The 23,327-nt window shown below is 44.7% G+C and overlaps 1 protein-coding gene across 2 annotated transcripts in view; it reads right to left on the minus strand.

The window, feature by feature from the left end:
* Nucleotides 1-10,334: 10,334 nt before the first annotated feature.
* Nucleotides 10,335-23,327, minus strand: part of ARHGEF33 (Rho guanine nucleotide exchange factor 33) — a 242,473-nt gene continuing 229,480 nt past the window's right edge. For both annotated transcript variants that reach the window (XM_082252137.1, XM_082252136.1), the window contains exons 15-16: nucleotides 13,575-13,708; nucleotides 10,335-10,580 (exon numbers count right to left, since the gene is read on the minus strand). In XM_082252137.1, coding sequence (XP_082108263.1) covers nucleotides 10,451-10,580; nucleotides 13,575-13,708 — 264 coding nt within the window. In that variant the 3' untranslated portion in view covers nucleotides 10,335-10,450. The remainder of the gene's footprint in view (nucleotides 10,581-13,574; nucleotides 13,709-23,327) is intronic.

The following is a 23,327-nucleotide window of genomic DNA, read 5'->3' on the forward strand; positions in this document are numbered from 1 at the left end:
TGAATTAAACTACGATTTTTATCATACACAGCTGCAATCCAGACCTAGGTAATTATCATTAGAGATAACATGCTTGACCTGTGGTATGTCAAAAAAACTCTCTCCCGGGAGTTATTAATTTTCAATAATTTTTATTGAGTTTTTAGAAAAGGTACAACAGTGTATAACGAGCCAAAATGGCCCACCCGGGAGTTATTAAACCCATAATACCAACTACACATAGATCATCATTAAATACAATAGTTGAATCAAGCATACAGTATATAGCACACATGAAAATAAGTACCTCAAATACCATTTTGTCTATTTCACATGACATCTGTTACTAAAGGCCCGTTAACACGATAGGAAAATTGGAAGGAAAATTTTCATCCAAACAAACGATCTGACGATTTTCGGATCGTTAGTATAGTGCTTTCCAAAGCTGATTACAAATTTTCGCAGGTTCTAAAATTTTTGTCATATGTGAACACATTTAATTAGTACAGTTTTCGTCCAAAAAAAATCGTAAAAGCGAGACTACGCATGCTTGGAAACAAAAGAATATATACAAAACAATTCAACAAATTACATCACTTCTGAAGTTGAATTCTGTCAAACGAGAATTTCCGTATGTTAAGTAACCTCTTCACTTTCGATATGAGACTATCATGCAACAAAAAACAGACATAAATTTGTACGATAATCTGATCGTGTGTACGAGGCTTTACTCTCCGCCACACTGTGTGATCTGGGGGGGGGGGGGGTTTGGGGGAGAAAGAATCCTCTGAAGCTGCATACGTCACTCCCACAAGTGTAATGTGTTTTTCCGTGCTTGGACAGAGCTGATTGGCTAGGAGGAAAACCACCACATTAATCATGCCTGCTAGAGCCACCTGCAAGCAGACACAAAGCTCATGTGGGGGGGAGAGGAGGAGGGGGGTGGGATGCCAAGTCTTCTAACATGCTAGAGCCACTCTTCAAGTTATGAATAGGGATGGGGGAGCGGCCCGAGCATGAGTTCGAGCTGAACATTTGCCTGTTTGGCCCTTCGCCAAACACCTGAATTTGCAGGGTGTGGGCCCTGACGAACACCCTGCAATGCACCGAGCGCTTAAAGTGCATTCTGTGCCCTGATTAAGCAAAGCTAAGGTGCGGGGCTGGGAAGCCAGCGGTGGTGTCCTTAACAACCGATGAGTCATCATCTTTAAATGGCTTTCCCTGCTGGCAGCTGAATAAAAAAAAAAAACGCTTTAAAAAATAAAGAAAAAAATGTGAATGTGAATTTATATCTAGTATATAGTACCCCTACCTATTCACATAAAAAAGTATCAAAAAGTAATAAAAACAAGAGACAAGAGATACGTTTTTGACAATTCCTTTATTGAAAATTAAAAAGAAAAAAATAGTGTCCCCTGATGTAAATCCATCATCAATGACGCCACCAACTGGAGAAAAAAAAAAAAGAAGAAAAAAAGGGGAAAAAAAAAGGAAAAAGGCTCCAGCCTCCTGGGATGGCCTCCCACCGAATGCCTGCTCTGCACTTTGACATTTCATTATATTGTAGACCCAACATGCACCAGTCCGTGATGTCAGGACGGGGTTGGTGCCACAAGGTGATGTAGCCAGGTGGCTACGCCCCTTACCTAAATAAGAAATGTGCAGAGCAGGCATTCGCCATACCAGAAGACAGAAGCCTTTTTTATTTTTTTTATTTTTCAGGATGGCGTGATTGATGAAGGATTTACATTGAGGGACACTATATATTTTTTTTCAATAAAGGAATTGTCAAAAAACTTGTCTCTTGTTTTTTATTACTTTTCGCTGAATAGGTAGGGGAACCCGATACTCATTCACACGGGTTGTTGGATCTGAGGACCCCCTTGCTAAGGGGCTTCCAGATTCCAATAAGCCCTCTGCAACTGACAACGGTTGTGAGAATGAAGCCCTTGTCCCTAGAGTTGAGCGGACACCTGGATGTCCGTGTTCGGCGGGTTCAGCCGAACTTGAAAAAAAAGTCCGGGTCCGTGTCCCGGACTTTTTCCGAACTTTACCCGGACACCGAACCCCATTGAAGTCAATGGGGACCCGAACTTTCAGGCACTAAAATGGCTCTAAAACACCAATGGAAAGGGCTAGAGTGCTGCAAATGGCAGCAAAACGTAGTTAAGAGCATGGCAAGTGCTCTGCAAACAAATGTGGATAGGGAAATAACTTAAAACAACAAAAAAAAACAGAAAAATAAAACAATGTTCTTCATCTGTGAAGGACAAGGCCCATATGAGAAGGAGGGAGGTTGAGGTGGTGGTGGATGTGGCGGTGTCATAGGCGTGCGCACAGGGTGTGCCGGGTGTGCCTGGGCACACCCTAATCACCTAGGGCACATTAGCATTATCGCTCTGTTTGCCAGTGAGGAGAAGGGAAAGATCTCCCTCGGACCTGCTCTGCCATAAGAGAAGTGCCACACACTTCTATTTCACTTTGCCAGCAGGGAGAGTAATGTACCGGGGCCATATACATGTAGGCAAACACATGCATGTGTATTTAAACTTTGGGGTGCACACCCAAATGCAATAGGCTGCATTTGGGCGGTGTAGGTGGAAGCGGCGGTGGAGGAGGACGAGGTAGCCAACACTGCTTTTTTTCAGTCATTTTAAATGAGGGTACACCCCAAAAGAGTGAGAAAGATCAAAAATAGAACAATGGCTGGGTAAGGTCGGTATCCATTTCTATTCTGCACAAGGTACGGAAAAGTCCTGTGGGATCCATGCCTGGTTCATTTTAATGAACGTGAGCTTGTCCACATTGTCTCTGGACAGGCGGCTACGCTTGTCTGTGATAACGCCCCCAGCCATGCTAAATACACGTTCAGATAATACACTGGCTGCAGGGCACGCCAGCACCTGCAAGGCGTAAAGGGCAAGCTCAGGCCATGTGCCCAATTTGGAGACCCAGAAGTTGAAGGGGGCAGACCCGTCATTCACTACATGTAGGCGTGTGCACATATACTGCTCCACCATGTTGGTGAAATGCTGCCTCCTGCTAAGACGTTCCATATGAGCTGCTGGTGCTGCTGTTGTGGCGTGCTGACAAAGCTTTTCCACATTTCGGCCATGCTAACCCTGCCTTCTGAGGTGCTGGCGGTGCCCTGGTTGCGTTGGCGACCTCTTCCTCCTCCTCTGCCTTGGCCTTGTGCTTCCACTGTGGCCCCGCTGTCAGGTGGGAATGCTAGCAGCATCGCGTCTACCAGCGTGCGCTTGTACTCGCGCATTTTTATAAAATTTTATAAAACGGTGTATCTCACACGTACAAACACAGACTAGGCCCCGATTACAATTTTTTGTACCCTAAAGGCAGGATGAGGATGAGGAAGAGGAGTAGGAGGAGTTCGGAACAGGAGGCAAACTGAAGCGCCCTGCAATCCTCGGCGGTGGAAGGAGATGCGCCAAACAAATTTAAAAAGGTGTATCTCACATGTACCGATACAGACTATGCCGTAATTCAATTTTTTACACTCAAACAGGGTGTATATTGAATAGCGGAATAGAATTTTTTTTATAAAACGGTGTATCTCACACGTACAAACACAGACTAGGCCCCGATTACAATTTTTTGTACCCTAAAGGGAGGATGAGGATGAGGAAGAGGAGTAGGAGGAGTTCGGAACAGGAGGCAAACTGAAGCGCCCTGCAATCCTCGGCGGTGGAAGGAGATGCGCCAAACAAATTTAGAAGGTGTATCTCACACGTACCAATACAGACTATGCCGTAATTTAATTTTTTACACTCCAAAAGGGTGTATATTGAATAGCGGAATAGGAGAAATTTTATAAAACAGTGTATCTCACACGTACAAACACAGACTAGGCCCCGATTACAATTTTTTGTACCCTAAAGGCAGGATGAGGAAGAGGAGTAGGAGGAGTTCGGAACAGGAGGCAAACTGAAGCGCCCTGCAATCCTTGGCAGTGGAAGGAGATGCGCCAAACAAATTTAGAAGGTGTATCTCACACGTACCGATACAGACTATGCCGTAATTTAATTTTTTACACTCCAAAAGGGTGTATATTGAATAGCGGAATAGAAAACATTTTTATAAAATGGTGTATCTCACACGTACAAACACAGACTAGGCTCCGATTACAATTTTTTGTACCCTAAAGGCAGGATGAGGATGAGGAGTAGGAGGAGGTCCGAACAGGAGGCAAACTGAAACACCCTGCAATCCTCAGCGGTGGAAGATGCGCCCCCAAAATTTGGAAGGTTTATCTCACACGTACCGATACAGACTATCCAGCAATTTAATTGTTTTTACCCCAAAGGTGTAGATTGAATAGCGGAATAGAAAATATGATATCAAAAGGTGTATGTATCTCACACGTACAGACCCAGACTAGGCCCCGATTACTATTTTTTGTACCCCAAAGGCAGGATGAGGAGTAGGAGGAGTTCAGAACAGGCAGGAGGCACACTGAAGCACCCTGCAATCCTCGGCGGTATGAGATGCGCCCCAAAAATTGGAAAGGTGTATCTCACACGTACCGATACAGACTATCCCGCAATTTAATTGTTTTTACCCCAAAGGTGTAGATTGAATAGCGGAATAGAAAATATGATATCAAAAGGTGTATGTATCTCACACGTACAGACCCAGACTAGGCCCCAATTACTATTTTTTGTACCCCCAAAGGCAGGATGAGGAGTAGGAGGAGTTCGGAACAGGCAGGAGGCACACTGAAGCACCCTTCAATCCTCGGCGGTATGAGATGCGCCCCAAAAATTGGAAAGGTGTATCTCACACGTACCCATACAGACTATCCTGCAATTTAATTGTTTTTACCCCAAAGGTGTAGATTGAATAGCGGAATAGAAAATATGATATCAAAAGGTGTATGTATCTCACACGTACAGACCCAGACTAGGCCCCGATTACTATTTTTTGTACCCCCAAAGGCAGGATGAGGAGTAGGAGGAGTTCGGAACAGGCAGGAGGCACACTGAAGCACCCTGCAATCCTCGGCGGTATGAGATGCGCCCCAAAAATTGGAAAGGTGTATCTCACACGTAACGATACAGACTATCCCGCAATTTAATTGTTTTTACCCCAAGGGTGTAGATTGAATAGCGGAATAGAAAATATGATATAAAATTGGTGATTTTTCAATAGCACATGTGAACACAGCAGTGTCTTATATCAGTCAGCTCTGCTGCAGGCTATGAAGGGAAAAAAAAAAAGAAAATTCCCCTTTTAAGTTTGTAATTTTTAAATAGATTAGTACAGACTTGCCACAATTACATTTTTTTAACCCAAAAGGGTGTATATTGAATAGTGGAATAGAAAAAAGTGTATAAATTTTGAAATCACTCAATAATAGCACATGTGAACACAGCAGTGTATTATCACAGTCAACAGAACTGAAGGAAAAACGCTGCACACAACTGACTGATAAAAAAGATTTTTTTCTCCCTCCTCCTCAGCGGGCAAAAAGATTGTGTTCACACCACCCCACACACAGCAAAATTGATGTAGAACACTGACCCTGCCTATTCTCCAGCCTCGCCCTAAAATGATCGATAAGATCGGTCACTGGCACTGCAAACCCCCCACACAGCAAAATCGATGTAGAACACTGACCCTGCCTATTCTCCAGCCTCGCCCTAAAATGCCCTAACAACTCGCCCTGCCTGCAGCACTCCGACCTGTCCCTGAATTCTTTTCGGACACAATATAATTTTTGACTGTCTGTCCCTAATCAGCAGCCAGCACGTATTATGTGTGCTCTGTCCCTGTACTACAGCAGAATGACGCAGCGGCGCTCGGTCTCGAACGTATAAAGACTTGGTCACATGCTTCAGATGGCCAAATCACAGCTACTAATACATTAGTAGGCATGGCTGGGATGGTTTAAGGCACACCAGTTAAACGCTTGTTGATTGGCTGTTGAAAGACCGCCATTAAAAGCGCGCCATTACATACAAACCCGGAAATAAAATGACCGAACACGGATTTTAAACCCGAACATACAGTAAAGTTTTCGGGTCCGTGTTCGGGTGACAAAAATCCAATTATTCGGTACGAACACGAATAATACAGTCCGTGTTCGCTCAACACTACTTGTCCCCATCAACATGGAGAGAAGGTGCTTTGGGGTAGGGGGGCAAAGCCTCCTGCCTCAAAGTACCCACCCCCCCCATGTTGAGGGCATGTGGCCTTGTATGGTTTGGGGGGGGGGGTTGCTCACTTGCTCGCCCCCTCTTTCCTGACCTGCTGGGCTGCATGCCCAGAAAAGGGTCTGTTATGGATTTCGGGGAGATTTTTGGGGTATGGACCGGGGGGAGGGGGACCCCACGCCAGTTTTTTTCTTTATTTTTTCAATAGCCAGGTGCTGCCATTTGTAACTACAAGTTCTTTTTTCTTTAGAAATGTAATTTTTGATGCAGCATGTTTTATGCATACTACAGATGCGCCACTTTACAGGCACAATAAGGATACCCCCCAGGCACTATATTTAAAGGAATTTCATTTCATTTTTATTGGTGCACATTAAGAATTGATAAAATCACTGCTCCTGAAAAAACATTTTTATCCATGAAAAAAATTCCCCTTGGGGTGGGACTTTGAAGTACTAAATGATGTGAATAAAAATCAGTTTTATTTAAGTTAGCACAAAAACACCAATGCTATATGGACATGGTTGTACATGGAATACATTTACAGTATCTCACAAAAGTGGGTATACCCCTCATATTTTTGTAAATATTTTATTATATCTTTTCATGGGACAACACTGAAGAAATTACACTTTGCTACAATGTAAAGTAGTGAGTGTACAGCTTGTATAACAGTGTAAATGTGTTGTCCCCTCAATATAACTCAACACACAGCCATTAATGTCTAAAACGCTGGCAACAAAAGTGAGTACACCCCTAAGTGAACATGCCAAATTGGGCCCAATTAGTAATTTTCACTCCCCAGTGTCATGTGACTTGTTAGTGTTACAAGGTCAACCAGGTGAGGAGTGCAAAGACAAGTGTGTCCTGCCTACAGTCAAGCATGGTGGTGGGAGTGTCATGGTATGGGGCTGCATGAGTGCTACTGGCACTGGTGAGCTACAGTTCATTGAGGGAACCATGAATGCCAACATGTACTATGACATACTGAAGCAGAGCATGATCCCCTCCCTTTGGAAACTGGGCCACAGGGCAATACTCCAACATGATAACAACCCCAAACACACCTCCAAGACGACCACTGCCTTGCTAAAGAAGCTGAGGGTAAAGGTGATGGACTGATTAAGCATGTCTTCACACCTAAACACTACTGAGCATCTGTGGGGCATCCTCAATCGGAAGGTGGAGGAGCGCAAGGTCTCTAACATCCACCAGCTCCGTGATGTCGTTATGGAGGAGTGGAAGAGGACTCTAGTGGCAACCTGTGAAGCACTGGTGAACTCCATGTCCAAGAGGGTTAAGGTAGTGCTGGAAAATAATGGTGGCCACACAAAATATGGACACTTTGGGCCCAATTTGCACATTTCCACTTAGGGGTGTACTCACTTTTGTTGCTAGCAGTTTAGATAATAATGGCTGTGTGTTGAGTTATTTTGAGGGGACAGCAAATTTACACTGTAAGTGTCGGTTCACACTGATCCGACTTGGACCGCGACTTGTCAGCCTGACAAGTCGCGGTTCGTCACGCTCCCATTGTGTAGTACAGGAGCCGTTCTAATAGACACAAGTCGCTCCGACTTAGAAAAAGGGTCCTGTACTACTTCGGGGTGACCTGGAGGCGACTTGCATAGACATTAATTTTATGAAGTCCGTGCAAGTCATGCCGAAGTCGCGCTGCACGCGACTTCACAGGTCGCCCCCTAAGTCGGAGCGACCTAGTGTGAACCGACACTTATACAAGCTGTACACTCACTACTTTACATTGTAGCCAAGTGTCATTTCTTCAGTGTTGTCACATGAAAAGATATGATAACGTGTTTTTTAAAAATGTGAGGGGTGTACTCACTTTTGTGAGATGCTGTACACATTACACCAATGTTAATAGGGGACATGCGCAAAATCAGGTACATGTATGTGATTTTGTGCATTAAAAGTAGGAGGCGTGCGCGCTGCCAAACCCGCTGATCCAGCAGCTCCTGCTGTGTCCAACCAATTGTTCGGAGGAATGGCAGAATGGCTGTCTGCCTATGTAAACAAGGCAGACAGCTGTTCTGTCATGGAGTAAAAGAGAGATATTTTGTTTCAGCTAAGCTGAAACACAGATCTCTCTTTTCACCAGTGCATCCACTCCCCCTACAGTTAGAAAGCATTCCCTAGGAGCACACTTAACCCCTTGAACCCCTGGTGTTAACACCTTCCCTGTCAGTGTCATTTATACAGTAACAGTGCATTTTTTTAAGCACTGATCACTGTATTGGTGTCACTGGTCCCCAAAAAAGTGTCACTTAGTGCTAAATTTGTCTGCAGCAATGTCTCAGTCCCACTAAAAATCGCTGATCGCCACCATTACTAGCAAAAAGAATATAAAAAAAAAAATCCATAAATGTATCCCATAGCTTGTAGACCCTAAAACTTTTGCGCAAACCAAGTAATATACACTTATTACGATTTTTTTTTACCAAAAAAATGTAGCAGAATACAAATTGGCCTAAATTGATGAAAACAAATTGATTTTTTTACATTTTTTTTATTGGATATGTTTTACAGCAAAAAGATATTTTTTTTCAAAATTGTGTTTTTTTTCGTTTATAGCACAAAAAATAAAAACGGCAGAGGTGATCAAATACTATCAAAAGAAAGCTCTATTTGTCGGAAAAAAACAGGTTTTCAGAGTTTTACTAGAATAACATGAATTCACAATTTTACTGGAGTTTGCCAAGGAATTTAACTATCATTACAGCCACATTTTTTTCTACATGTATTTCTCTTTAAAGCTAATTATTTATCCGATTATAGAAGCTTTTTGCCATCCAAGGTGTCCAGATTAATAAAAACCTGGTTAATCCTATCATGTATGTTTATTTCCTTATTGTTAGTGGCAAAGCAATAGCAACCAGTCTTGTGGTTGCTGCGTTGCCACTCTCAGTGCACATGCTCTGCAAATTTACTGAGAAGAAGCAGCTCACTTTTTCTTTTTTCACTGAATGTCCCCCTCACATGACTCTTGCATCATAAGATATGGGTACAACACCCCCCTGTTTAGGAGTTCTGCTACAAACCAAACAGGGGGGTGTTTGGCCCATGTCTTGCGAAATGGTATAACCCTTTATAAAACCCCATTGAAGTCTATGGGAGCCAAACAGGAAAATTCAAAAGTGCCCATTTTGAAGGCTTATTTGCAGGTAATTGGACATAAAAGGGGTATATGGGGGTCTGGGTACTGCTTTGGGGAACATGTATCAATAAAATGTTTTTTTTTTTACCACTTCAGCTCTAGAAGGTTTTACCCCTTTCCTGACCAGGTAATTTTTTTGTGATACAGCACTGTGTTGCTTTAACTGACAATTGCGCGGTCGTGCGACGCTGTACCCCAAAAAAATGTATGTCTATTCAGAAAACACAAGGCCCAGTATTTCAAAAATGGGCGAAGAAGGTGAAAATGATTCAGATTTCACCTCACAATTTTCCAGGGCAAATTAGGAATGAACTGGTCACTATTGTGCACAACTTCAATGAGCCCTACAATATTCTGCATACCAGCATCCAGTAATGTATAGAATATAAGCATATGGGTATGGTTAACCCTATTTTCTCCAAAATAATGGTCTGATAAATATACATATATGAAAGTAAAAATCAGTTACAGGCAATGGGGTTTATTTACTAAAACTGGAGAGTGCAAAATCAAGGGCAGCTGTGCAAAGAAACCAATCCGCTTCCATTTTTTTTTTTTTTGTCAAAGCTTAATTGAACAAGCTGAAGTTAGAAGCTGATTGGCTACCATGCACAGCTGCACCAGATTTTGCACTCTTCATTTATAATAAATCAACCCAAGTTTGTGTGAATTAAATTTAATACCAAAGCTTGGGATTCAATTCATTATCCATTCGTAGTGCCTGAATTCTGTAATTTCTGCATTAATCCAAACATATTTGTCAGAATACACTATGGAAGAGCTAATACATATAGGCTTGCGTTGGCCATACATTGACTGTTTGCCCTAAACAACTGTGGTAAAATCAAATCTTTATGGTTCTTTAATTCTTTATGACTATATTGAAACGTATTATAATTACCAGTACTTGTGTTACATTCAAAAGATGTAGCTGAAACCCTATACAGTGTGTTACAAGTTGCTTAATACTAAAGGTAATTCTATATAATACTTTACATGTCCTGTTTTGTGTGAATGTGGTAAAAGTGTGCTTGAACTAGAATATTCAGCAGCTTTGTTTTTCAAATACAGGGAGGGATAAGCTACCATAAATCTTTTTGGCTCTGTATATTTTCACAGATTCTTACTATACAGCTGTTCCACGGTCAAGCTCATTGATAAGAGCAGAGTGAACTCTGAAGATCTCCTGCCTTGTTGGAGACTGGTCTATAGATGATTTCTCACTTGTCTTCTCCTTGCCGTCTATTCCACAGTACCTAAAATCTCAGAGCACAGCAAGGAATACTGGTTATTTTTTTATTCATTCTCTTATATCTTAGTTCATCAAGATTTTTTTTTTTTTCACTTTAAAGTGGTTTTAAACCTTTGAAATGAAAAAATGAACATATCCTTCTATTGTGTTTGCTTGCCTTAATCCAAAGCACTAAGTGTAGTTTTTGTCCTCTGTTTCCTTCCTCTGCTACCTGCATAAGTCACTTCTGACAGGTTATGCTGACTCCAAAGGGATCCTGGAGGATGGGGAAAGGAGATCCAGCACACAACATGTAATCGGCAGGCTCAGCTCATGAGATCATATGTCCTTATGAGACTATTAAGAGGGGGAGGGGGTGTCCGTTCCCTTCACTAATGCCTCAAAATACACTTATCTATGGTGTGCAGTGTGTGACATTAGATCCCTGCCTCCTGCCAATGAGAAATGCTATGTACACTGTACACTTTTAACATCTTTGGATAAGAGATGGCTTCAGGTACAACTTATGTAGGAGGATTTGTTTAATCTCAGTGTTTCACCAGAGGACAGTCACTTCATCAGGTATATGTAAGGGTTTACAAAAACTTTATGGCACATGTCACACTAATCGTCCTGTTGCGGGCAACAGGTTGCCAGTAACAGAATTGATTAAGAGGGAAAAAAAATGCCTGTTTTAATTGTGTAATTTCCTCAATAACTAAACTGCTATATAATTTGACTAACTACTTTTTTTTTTTTTTTTACTTTTTTTATTAAGGGTTTGAGATAAGTCTGTACAACAAAAGTATACATTATAATCATGTAATTTAACATGTAGTAACATTTAATGTAGGAAAAAGTAGGGTTCTTACATAATTTTTAATACAAATATATAGCAATCACAATCTCTTATCCCAATTTATCTGCAGTACCCTACTTCTATTGCTATACAGCCAACTTGTCTTCATGATAAAGCTACACATAGTACAGTCTCTTCCCACCCCAATTTTCCTTCTTTTATACCTACATAAACAACCCTCAAAACCCCCCAAAAAAAACAGCAAAAAAAAAAACAAAACAAAAAAAAAAAAACAACCAGAGGGGAAGGAAAGAGGGGAAAGGGAAAAAAAAGAAAGGGGGGGGGGGGATATTGATCCCTTCCATTTCCTGGCGGGCAAATGTTACCTCTACCCAAAGAAAAATACTCAACGCGTACATCATACTTCCATTCAATTTTTCAATCTAGTAGTGCTATACCTTCTCTCGATAAGATAAATAGATTCCATGCTCCCCACGTCTCTATATATTTTTCCCTCTTATGTTGAGCTGTCATTACTAAATCCTCCATTTTGTTTATTTTCTCTATTTTCCGAACCCAACCTGCTATTGTTGGAGATGTTTGTTTTTTCCAGTTAAGGGGTAAAGTCTGGCCTCATTTGCAAGATGACCTATTACCGATTCTCTATATTTCCTCATTGATGAGTTATTTAGTTGTAGAAGAAAAAAAGCTGGATCTTCCGGAATCTCAACTTTTGTAAACTTTTGCATGATCACTCTAACCTTTTTCCAAAAGTCCGTCAATTTGGGGCAAGACCAAAAAATATGGATTAATGTGCCCTCTTCTACCGAGCAGCGCCAGCATTGATCCGAGTTATTAATCAAGATTTTGTGTAATTTATATGGAGTGTAATACCACCTTGTCAATATTTTAAAATTTGTTTCTTGATATTTAGTACATATAGAGGATTTATGGACAAGGTTGATCATACTCTGACGCTGCTCAGGTGAGAAGGCACGAGACAATTATAAAGATAATTTATATTGCCTTTCAGGTGTATTTATCAGATCATATATTTTGGATATCACGTGATAAATATTTCCTGTATCTGAGCAGTATCTTTCAAAAGTATCTTTGACTAACTACTTTGCCTAGGGAGGAAATAACACTGTAAGAACAGGTGAGTTGAATGTTTTTTTTCTTGCCTTCTCCAAAGACCTTGATGCTTGTGAGTTGTTACTGGGTCAGCACTGGACTAATCAACATTATCACATGGGGAATCAATAGCCCTGTGTAAGCTTGTAAGCTACAATTCCTATGACTTGTAGCTTACACAAGTTTTTACTTTCGCTCCTGGCAGCTGAACAGAACAGCAAGTGAGCAAACAGAAGTGGGGTAATAAATTGAACCTGTTGCTTTTCAATGCACAGGCAAACCACAGGTTCACCAAAGGTTTATGTAATGAACAGCAAGGTGTACGCTGCAAGCATCACTAAAAATGGTAGGCCTAGAAGAGCAAAGTGACATAAAGATGGTAGCTATAAAGAGCACATCTGTCAATGACTTTTACCTGTACTGTTAAAATGGTGCACATCTGCTAACATGCAGCTTTTTAAAATAGAACACCTAAGCATTTCACTACGTTTTGATGGATTGGGGAGTCATTCTCCACCCCTGGGTACCACCTAAAGATCTCAGACATTACGGTAGGCAGATGTCTTCCTTGCAACCCATGCAGGGCATTGACAGTTTTAGGATGAGAAATCTTGATACTCAATATATTTCTATTGAAAACCCATTAGCAGGCAGGAGACACCAATGTGCCCCCTTCCTAGTGAATTCCCAGGAGGACTATACTGAGAATGAACTCCAGCAACTGACACTACAAGCTAGGTTTAAATTAAACTCATGATCCACCATGAGTGTACAGGTGATGGTACAATTAGTTTGCATAACAAGCAAAATGACCTAGCAGGGAATAAAACACTAATGAAATCCACCAGCCCCTCAATAATTCACTTTGTTTGGAGCTTTGATTTCACATTTAGCCATACGAGTGTCTTGAGAAATCTTTAAAGATCAGATACAGCCACCCAAAAATCAAAGCAATTTGTTACATCTGCTGATCTATTTGATTTTTTAGGCTGATATTATGCCCTTGTTTTCTTGGAATACAAAACATATTATAGAATGTTATAGATACCAAGCCTAGGGAGTATAGGACTTTCTTTTTCAACTCACTTCTTTTTAAACAGCTTACGGAAGGAGCTTCTGAAACCTCCCTTTTGATCTGACCTGGGATGATGATCACTGAATGATGTTTGCTCAGTTTCATCTTTTTGGTAGAATTTTGCATTTCCATCCATGTGGATTTCCTATAACAAGAGCAATAATAATACATAAAAGAAAGCAGTTAATTATGCAGGCACAATCTACCTTTCAGAAGATCCTATGAAAGTGGTTGTGCATGTTTAGGGCTATGGAAGAGGAAATACAGTCTAGACGCTCTCAGCTCCAACTTAGTGTAGGAGGAAACAAATAGTAACTGGACAGAAAAATCCCTGCATATTGATGCTTCCTCCAATAGGTTTCAGCCAGGGGGGCCTGGCAAGGTAAGGGGCTTAAAGGTAAAGAAATATGGTTGTTGCCCAATCCCACCATAACCAGCTAGATAATCCAATTGTATGCATTGCACATCTTAGCTTTAGATTTATTCAGCAACTACAGCTTAGGTGCACATTTAACATCAATTTATATATAAAACGGGGTCTATTTATTAGCCTTTCATTGAGAAGTTTGCCCAGGGAATCATTTACCAGAATTCATCCAAATGAGATTCAATGGCATTCACATAGAATGCAGTAGCTGGTAAACAGCTGTTTAATTTAACGTGTTCAATGAATGCAAGCAAAAGCTTTTAACTTGCAAATCTGCCCAAATAAGATCTCCAAAGCGATGGAACTATATTTATACAGTAGCAGAAGAGCAATATATATATATTTTGTAACATTTTATTTTTACACAAATATTTAATATAGCTTATTTCCCCCTCCCTATAGCTAACCAGTTTGGCATGCCAAGCCATATGGTATCCCTATAGAAATGGAGTGACAAATAAGTTGATACCAGCTTGCATGCCCCATGCTGATAGGTGTTTATGTACAACCTACCTGCCACCCACGGGAGTCAATTTGGTGGTTGTTCCCTTCCTCATGAACTGGTTTCCTTGGACCATTAACAAGTTTACGGTATGTGTGGTATGAAGTTTTAAGTAAATAAACACAACAGACAGATTTAAAAAAACACCATTCAACTAAATTTGACTAAAATGTTCAGGTTTCAGTGATCTCCAAAGATTTCCTGTCCGTCCTATCAAGTGCTGAATGAAAAAACACAGGTCCCCAATTGTCACTGCAGAAACTCATGTTTGAACTCTGAAGGGAGTTCCTGGCACGGGCATGTCTTTAGGTGCACAGGAAGTTCTGGGGAAGGAATTTCTAATTACTTCATTGTCCATATTTGGTATCAGTCCAAATATGGGCAGTGGCATCATGAGAAACCCTCTTTCCGCAGTGTTCCCTTGGCACTTAAACGAATGCCATTGGTAGGAACTCCCTTAGTGCTCATGGAGGGCAAGAAGGAGGCTCACAAGCCCCCCCCCCCCCTTTCCTTCTAGGCAAAGCCCATTAGAATAAGAAACCGGTGTTTGGGAGGGAATCTCCTGTTTGTTGGGGAAACCCCTCTTAAAATCCTCCAAAATACTGAAGGGAATGGGTGCTGATATTAGCATAGCAGGGTGGCTGCATGTTTTCTTTCTTGATATGGCATGGACATATGTCTGATGTTCCAGGTTCTAGGAACGGTAAAGTTCCAGGGTGAATGTTCCAGTTAAGATCTTTCCCTATTGAAGAATAGATGTCACCAAATGTCCAGGAACAGCTATTTTCACTGGGCAAACTCTTGATTAATTTCCACTAATTTGGTTGATACATAGGATGAATGTTGTATGGGAGGATATGAAGAAAATGGATTTTAGTGGCACAACACAGCCTCACAAAAGGCTCATTTTGGCAAAAAAAAATTACCTGTATTACAATTACAATTTAAACAGACAGTTTTTCATTTAAAACAAGACATATATTGGATATTATATCAATATCCCACATCCCTATGATAATAAGATAATAGGGCTGTATATATAAACAGGAGCAAGCACTATAACATCTTCAAAACATACTGATCATTTTTTTTTTTAATTATTTTTATTATTTTTAAAAATAGGTAAAGGGTATAACAAAACCGAGCCTCTGGGCATTGCCCGGCTTGAACATTACATCTAGGTTGAGCACACTGCTTAAGACTACTATAAAACAAAAGGAAAACAAAATTCAGCTGCTCGGTTCCACCAAAAGACAGGATTAAAGGTTACCATCACTACATATAGAATATCTTTCACTATCACCTTTCACTTGGAGAAAAATTGGTAACTGGATACAATAATAGTATATACTTTAACTCAGTAAAGGTATGCAAGAAAGAGTTGCTTAAGGAAACCTTGGGGCTTTAGGAATATGTGAGTATGGGAAGCCACACACTAAGAACGCTGCCTAGGCTTCATTAGTTGAAAGAGATTTTGTCCAGGTGTCCCACACTTTATCAAACTTGGCTGGGCAGCTTCATGAGGAGTAGGGGACTTTGTATAATTGTGTGCCATTGTTTATCAGAGATTTCTCTCTTCTAGCCAGAGCCAGATCGAGATAAGCCTCTGATGTGGGATTAATAGCAAAGGCTAGGGTGGCATCAGTTTCATACTTCTCCAATTGTACTGTCTTCTGAGGGGCATAATCATTCGTGGTGGCCTTAATTGCTGAGATATATTCCCCCTGTACCGTTGCCTTAAATGCATCCCACACCACCAATTGAGGGGCAGAACCAATATTGGTGGACCATTATGAGTCCAATTGGGGAGAAATTCGCTCATAAATTTCTTTCATTTTGCACTCAGCTAACCTCTACGTACCCAGATGTCTTTTTTCACAATTTCGTAAACCTAATTTCAGAGGTGAATGATCAGACAAACCTGATGGAAGATAGGAGGCTTCAGGTATCATTAACAATACTGGTGAACTACCAAATGTCAGGTCAATACGGGAGCTTGATCTGTGTGAGACCAATAGGTGAGAAAAAGACCTGGCATTGGTATGTTTCCATCTCCAAAGTTCTGTAAGCGCAAAAGTTTGTGCCCACTGCAGCAGATACTGGTAGGCAGATCTTTGCAGATTGGAGGTGTCTAGAATCGGATCATCAATAGAGTTGAACACCATATGTGTACTTTGGTAAGGAGTCTATTTTTCATAGATTGTGTACAATAATGAGTGATCAACAGCCGGAGGCAGGTATATATTAACGAAAATCCATAGGATATTTTGTATATCCAAGAGTAATATAACATAACTCCCTCCGGGATCTGTAATAACTTTTTCAACTTTACACGGATGGGACTAATTTATTAAGATTGCTACACCCCTGGCATAGGAGGAGTATGTGGCATGAAATGCCTGTTTGATCCAGGATCTGCACAGAGCCAAAACCTTATTTCCTGTGAGGTGTGTTTCTTGAAGAAACAGGATGTGTGGCTTATGAGAATGTAAGTTTCTGAATAATATGAATGTTTAAATTTGTTATTGAAACCTCTTATGTTCCATGAAATCAGTTTAAATTGCATCGTACCCATGACGACTAGGTACAAAGAAGATTGGCAGAGGCCATTGCCTGATGTCTACCCTTACAAGCAATATCACCGGTCCCGAATTAGCAACGGGTACTCACCTTCTGATTTTTCCAGAAGGCCGATGACACGTACGTTATTTCAGGGAAGCTGATTTTCAGCATCATCAGATTTGGAAACCTGGGCTTTCACTGTGCGCTGGAGGTCTTCTATGATGCCTGAATGCTGTGTGGTGACATCCTCAGTTGCAAAGATACATAAATCTGATTCAGTTAGATAATTTCTGATAAGATTACACTCTTCTGTGAGCTGATCCATCCTGACTAGCAAGGAGTTATTGCTGTGTTCTATGGCCGCTAGTATTGTGGCTGTGTTATCTGGTTTTGAAGGGGCAGCTGCAGCCGCAGCATGTTCGGATTCCGTGTCCTCCATGTCTAAGTCTGCTAGCAGAGCCTGCAGCTTGGCAGCTAAAATGGCGTCTGACCTCGTGGCAAGGGCCAGCGGAGGCTGTTTACTGGGTGTCGGAGCAGGGGCGGACTGACAACTCATAGGGCCCCTGGGGAATAGGAGCTCATTGAGCCCTCTGCGAGTACCGCAGTGAACATTGGGTGTGGTTTTCGGGGGGCTGTAGGTAGCACCTGCTTGTTACATATGCAGTAAAGGTGCCCGATGACTAAGAGGTTAATTGCCTTGTGTAGAGAGGGAGGATGGGTGAGGGAGGTAGTGACGGGGGGTGAGAGAGAGAGGGGGGTGAGGGGGGGTGAAAAAGAGAGGGGGGTGAGGGGGTGAGAGAGACGGAGGTAAGAGTGACAGGAGGTTGAGAGAGGGGAACAAGAGAAAGGGGGTGAGAGAGACAAGGGGGTGAGAGAGAGAAGAGAGAGAAGGGGGTGAGAGAGAAAGAGGGGTGTGAGAAAGAGAGGGGGTGAGAGAGAGGGGGGTGATAGAGAAAGAGGGAGGGAGAGAAGGGAGTGAGACAGAGTGAGGTGAGAGAAAGAGGGGGGAGAGAGGGGTGAGAGAGGGAGTGAGTGAGAGAGGGTGAGAGAAAAAGAGGGAGAAGGGGGTAAGAGAGTGAGGTGAGATAGAGGAGTAGAGAAAGAAAGAGAGAAGGAGTGAGAGAGAGGGGAAGAGGGGGTGAAAGAGAGAGAGAGGGGGAGTGAGAAAGAGGGGGGAGTGAGAAATAGGGGATACAAAAGAAAAGAGTGGTGAGGGAGAGGGGTGAGAGAGAAAGAGGGGGGAGAGAGAGAGGGGTGTGAGAGAGAGAGAGAGAGAGAGAGAGAGAGAGAGAGAGAGAGGGAATGCGAAAGAGAGGAGGTGATAGAGAAAGAGGGAGAGAGAGAAGGGGATGAGAGAGGGAAGAGAGAAAGAGGGGTGGAGAGAGAGAGGATGTGAGAGAGAAAGAAGGAGAGTGAGGGTAAAAAGAGAGATGGGGGTGAGATAAAGGGGGGACTGAGAAAAAGTAGCAAGTGAGAGAGAAGGGGTGAGAGAAAAAGGGAGAGATGGAGAGGTGTGAAAGAGAGAGGGGGCAGAGAGAGGGGGTGAGAGAGGGCGTGAGAGAGAGAGAGGGGATGAAAGAGAAATAGGGAGGAGAGTGGGGTGAGAGAGAGAGAAGGTGAAAGAGAAAGAGGGAGAAGGGGGTGAGAGAGTGAGATTAGAGAGGGCGGGTAGAGAGAGAAAGAGAGAGAGAGGGGGTGTGAGAGAGGGTGAGAGAGGGGGTGTAATAGAGAGAGAGGGGGAGTGAGAGAGGGTGGAGAGAAAAGGGAGAGAGGAAGAAGAGAGAGAGAGAGGGAGTGGTATAGAAAGAGGGGGAAGAGAAAAGGGGGTGAAACAGAGTGAGGTGAGAGAGAGGGGGAGAGAGAGTACGAGGGGGGGAGAGAGAAAGAGAGATGGAGAGAGGATGTGAGAGAGGGGGTGAGAGAGAGAGGGGGTGAAAGAGAGAGGGGGGAGGATAGAGAAATAATGCGAGAGAGAGAGAATGGGGGAGAGAGGAAGCGAGAGGGAGGGGGTGATAGAAAAAGAGGGAAGGGGTGAGACGGAGAGAGAGAAACAGGGGTGAAAGAGAGAGAGAGAGAGGGTGAGAGAGAGAGGGTGGGAGTGAGAGAGAGGGAGGTGAGAGAGAAAGAAAGAGAGAGAGGGAGTGGTGTGAGAGAGAGGGGGGCAGAGAGAGGGGGTGAGAGAGAGGGGGTGAAAGAGAAATAGGGGGAAGAGAGAGTGGGGTGAGAAAGAGATGGGGTGGGACAGAGAGGCGATAAGAGAGAGTGGGGATGAGAGAGAGGGGGTGAGAGAGAAAGAGGGAGAAGGGGTGAGAGAGAGTGAGGTGAGAGAGGGGGGGTAAGAGAGTGAGGTGAGAGAGAGGGGGTGGTAGAGAGAGGATGTGAGAGAGAAAGAGGAGGAGAGAGGGGGGGTGAAAGAGAGAGAGGGGGTGAGAGAAAGGGGAGGGAGTGAGAGAGAGGGTGGTGAGAGAGAAAGAGGGTTAAAGAGAAATAGGGGAAGAGAGAGTGGGGTGAGATAGAGAGGGAATGAGAGAGAGGGGGTGAGAGAGAAAGAGGGAGAAGGGGGTGAGAGGGAGTTAGGTGAGGGAGAGGGGTAGAGAGTGAAAGAGAGGGAGAGAGAGAGAGAGGGGAAAGAGAGAGGTGGTGAAAGAGAGATTGGGGGTGAGAAAGAGGGGGGGGGGGTGAGAGAGAAGAGTGGTGAGGGAAATGGGGGTGATAGAGAAAGAGTGAGAAAGAGAAAGGGGGTTAGACAGAGTGAGGGGAGAGAGAGAATGAGGGGGGAGAGAGGGGATGAAAGAGAGAGAGAGGGGGAAGTGAGAGGGGGATGAGAGAGAGAGAGGGAGAGGGAGTGGTGTCAGAGAGAGAGAGGGGGGAGAAAGTGTGGGGAGAGAGGGGATGAAAGAGAGAGAGGGGGTAGGAGAGAGAGGGGGGAGTGAGAGGGGGATGAGAGAGAGAGAGGGAGAGAGAGAGAGAGGGGGAGAGGGAGTGGAGAGAGAGAGAGAGAGAGTGGGAGAAAGTGTGGGGTGAGAGAGAGAGGGGATGAGGAGGGTGATAGAGAAAGATGGAGATGGGGTGAGAGAGAGTGAGGTGAGAGAGAGAGGGAGTGAGAGGGGGTGAGATAGAGAGTGAAAGAAAAGGGGAGTGAGAGAGAGAGGGCGTGATGAGAGAGACAGGGGGTGAGAGAGGGGGTGAGTGAGAGAGGGGTGAGAGAGAGGTGGGAGAGGGAGAGAGAGAGGGGGAGAGAGATAAGGGCGTGAGATGGAGAGAGAAAGAGGTGCAGAGAGAGAGAGAGGATATGAGAGAGAAAGTGGGGGGGGAAGGGGAAAAAGAGAGATAGGGGGGTGAGACAGAGAGAGGGGAGTGAGAAAGAGTGGGAAGTGAGAGAGAGGGGGGTGAGAGATAAAGGGAGAGTTGGAGTAGTGTGAAAGAGAGAGGGGGCAGAGGAAGGGGGTGAGAGAGGGGGGTGAGAGAAATAAGGGGGAGAGTGGTGTTAAAGAGACAGGGGGGTGAGGGAGAAAAAGGGAGAAGCGGATGGGAGAGAGTGAGGTAAGAGACTGGGAGAGAGGGAGTGAGAAATGGGGTGAAAGAGAGGGGGTGAGAGAGAGAAGGGGGTGAGAGAGAAAGAGGGGGAGAGGAGAGAAGGCAGAGAGAGAGGGGAGGAGTGAGAGAGGGGGAGAGAGAGGGAGTGATAGAGAAAGAGGGAGAGAGAGAAGGGGGTGAAACAGAGTGAGGTGAGAGAGAGGGGGAGGGAGAAAGAGGGGTGGAGAGAGAGAGAGGATGCGAGGGGGGAGAGAGAGGGGGTGAAAGAGAGAGAAAGGGGGGTGATAGAGAAAGAGAGATAGAGGATGGGGGAGAGGGGGGAGAGAGGAAGTGTGAAAGAGATGGGGGTAATAGAGAAAGAGAGAGAGGGGGGTGAGAGAGGGAGGGGGAGGAGAGTGAGGGAGGTGAGAGAAAGAAACAGAGAGGGAGTGGCGTGAGAAAGAGCGGGTGAAACAGAAAAAGGGGAAAGAGAGAGTGGGGTAGGACAGAAATAGGGGTGGGACAGAGAAGGGGGTGAGACAGAGAGGGGGGATGAGAGAGAGAGGGGGGTGAAAGAGAGAGAGGGAGAAGGGGGTGAGAGAGAGTGGGGTGAGAGAGGGGGTGAGGGAGTGAGGTGAGAGAGAGGGAGTGAGAGAGAGGGGGTTGATAGAGAAAAAGGGAGAGAGAGAAGGGTGTGAGACGGAAAGAGAGAAAGTTGAGGAGTGGGGGGGTGAAAGAGAGAGAGGGGGAGTGAGAGAGAGAGAGGGGGGGGGTGAGAGAGAAAGAGAGAGGGGGGGTGAGAGAGAAAGAGAGAGGGGGTGAAAGAGAAATAGGGGGAAGAGAGAGTGGGGTGAGACAGAGAGGGTGGTGAGAGAAAAAGTGGGAGAAGGGAGTGAGAGGGAGTGAGGTGATAGAGGGGGGTGAGAGTGTGAGGTGAGAGAGAGGGGTAGAGAGTGAAAGAGGACATAAGAGAGAGGGGTGAGAGAGAGGGGGTGAAAGAAAGAGAGAGGGGGTGAGAAAGAGGGGTGAGAGAGAAAGAGGAGGAGAGGGGGGTGAAAGAGAGAGAGGGGACGTGAGAGAGAGAGAGAGAGGGGTGAGAGAGAAAGAGAGAGGGGGAGAGAGAGGGGGTGAAAGAGAAATAGGGGGAAGAGAGGGTGGGGTGAGACAGAGAGGGGACGAGAGAGAGGGGGGTGAGAGAAAAAGTGGGACAAGGGGGTGAGAGGGAGTGAGGTGATAGAGGGGGGTGAGAGAGTGAGGTGAGAGAGAGGGGTGAGAGAGAAAGAGGGGGGAGAGAGAGAGGAGTGTGAGAGAGAGAGAGGAGATTGAGAGAGCGGGACAGAGAGGGAGAGAGAGGGAAGAGAGAGAGAGAGAGAGATGGGGGTGAGAGAGAGAGAGGGGTTGATAGAGAAAGAGGGAGAGAAAAGGAGGTTAGACAGAGTAATGGGAGAGAGAGAGGGGATGAAAGGGAGAGAGAGAGAGAGGGGTGAGAAAGTGTGGGGAGTGGGGGGGGGGAGAGAGAGGGAGTGGTGTGAGAGACAAAGAGGGGGAGAGAGAGTGGGGTGAGAGAGAGAGGGAGTGAGAGAAAGATGGGATGAGGGGGTGATAGAGAAAGAGAGAGAAGGGGTGAGAGAGAGTGAGGTGTGAGAGAGGGGGAGAGATAGAGGGGAGAGAGATAGGGAGTGAAAGATAGGGAGAGGGAGAGAGAGGGGGTGAAAGATAGAGGGTGTGGTGAGAGAGACAGGGGGTGAGAGAGACGGGGGGGAGAGAAAGGGGGGATAGGGAGTGAGAGAAAGAGGGGATGAGGGGGGTGATAGAGAAAGAGGGAGAAGTGGGTGAGAGAGTGTGAGGTGAGAGAAAGAGAGAGAGAGAGGGGGGTGAGATAGAGAGGGGAGAGAGATAGGGTGAGATAAAGAGGGGAGAGAGATAGGGAGTGAAAGAAAGGGGGAGTGAGAGAGGGGGGAGAGAGAGGGAGGGGAGAGGGAGAGAGATGGGGGGAGAAAAAGGGAGAAAGAGAAGGGGGTTAGACGGAGAGGGGGGAGACAGTGAGGGGGGAGAGAAAGAGAAGGGGTGAGAGAGAGAGGAGGGGAGAGGGAGAGAGGGTGAGAGAGGGGGGTCCCCTATTCCCCCATACTACACCAGGAGACCCCCCAAAAAATGAATTAATCCTGTTTAATGTTCTACCGCTTTCAGATGCCTGTAACGTACCCAGATCCTTTAACAGGGCTCCCTGATCACTACTGTACATTAATCCTGGTAAAGGAGTCAGTGTCTTGTGATTTCATCTGATATCACTGACTCCTCTTACCTTCCCACTGCCTGCTGGCTCCATCACCATCCCCAGTTGCAAGGTACGACAGCCCGGGACCCTGACCCGCTCCGCTACTACTTCACAGGATGCAAGCTTCTTCCAGCAGTAGTACGAGTGCCGCTGCCGCCTCCTCCGACCAATCCCCTCACCATCTCCCGCAGTCCCCCACTCATCCTGCCGCCTCCTCCTCTGTTCCCATCTCACGCTCATCCAACCTTCCTCCCAGGCAGGGCTGGGACAAGGGGTGGGCAGGAGGGACAGCTGCCCTGGGTGCAGTGGTATATTGCAGCGATGGGGGTGCCCTGACCCTAACCCTGAGGGGGTGCAATTTGTCATTTTTGCCTTGGCGCTGGATGACCTTGTCCCTGCACTGCCGCCAGGTCTCGCTTCGAGCCACATTCCTTTCTAAAAAATGTGTTAGGCGGACACATTATTTAGACGGATCTAAA

This window comes from Pelophylax lessonae (genome assembly GCF_965119305.1).
Source record: "Pelophylax lessonae genome assembly, chromosome: 3".
NCBI classification, from domain to species: domain Eukaryota; kingdom Metazoa; phylum Chordata; class Amphibia; order Anura; family Ranidae; genus Pelophylax; species Pelophylax lessonae.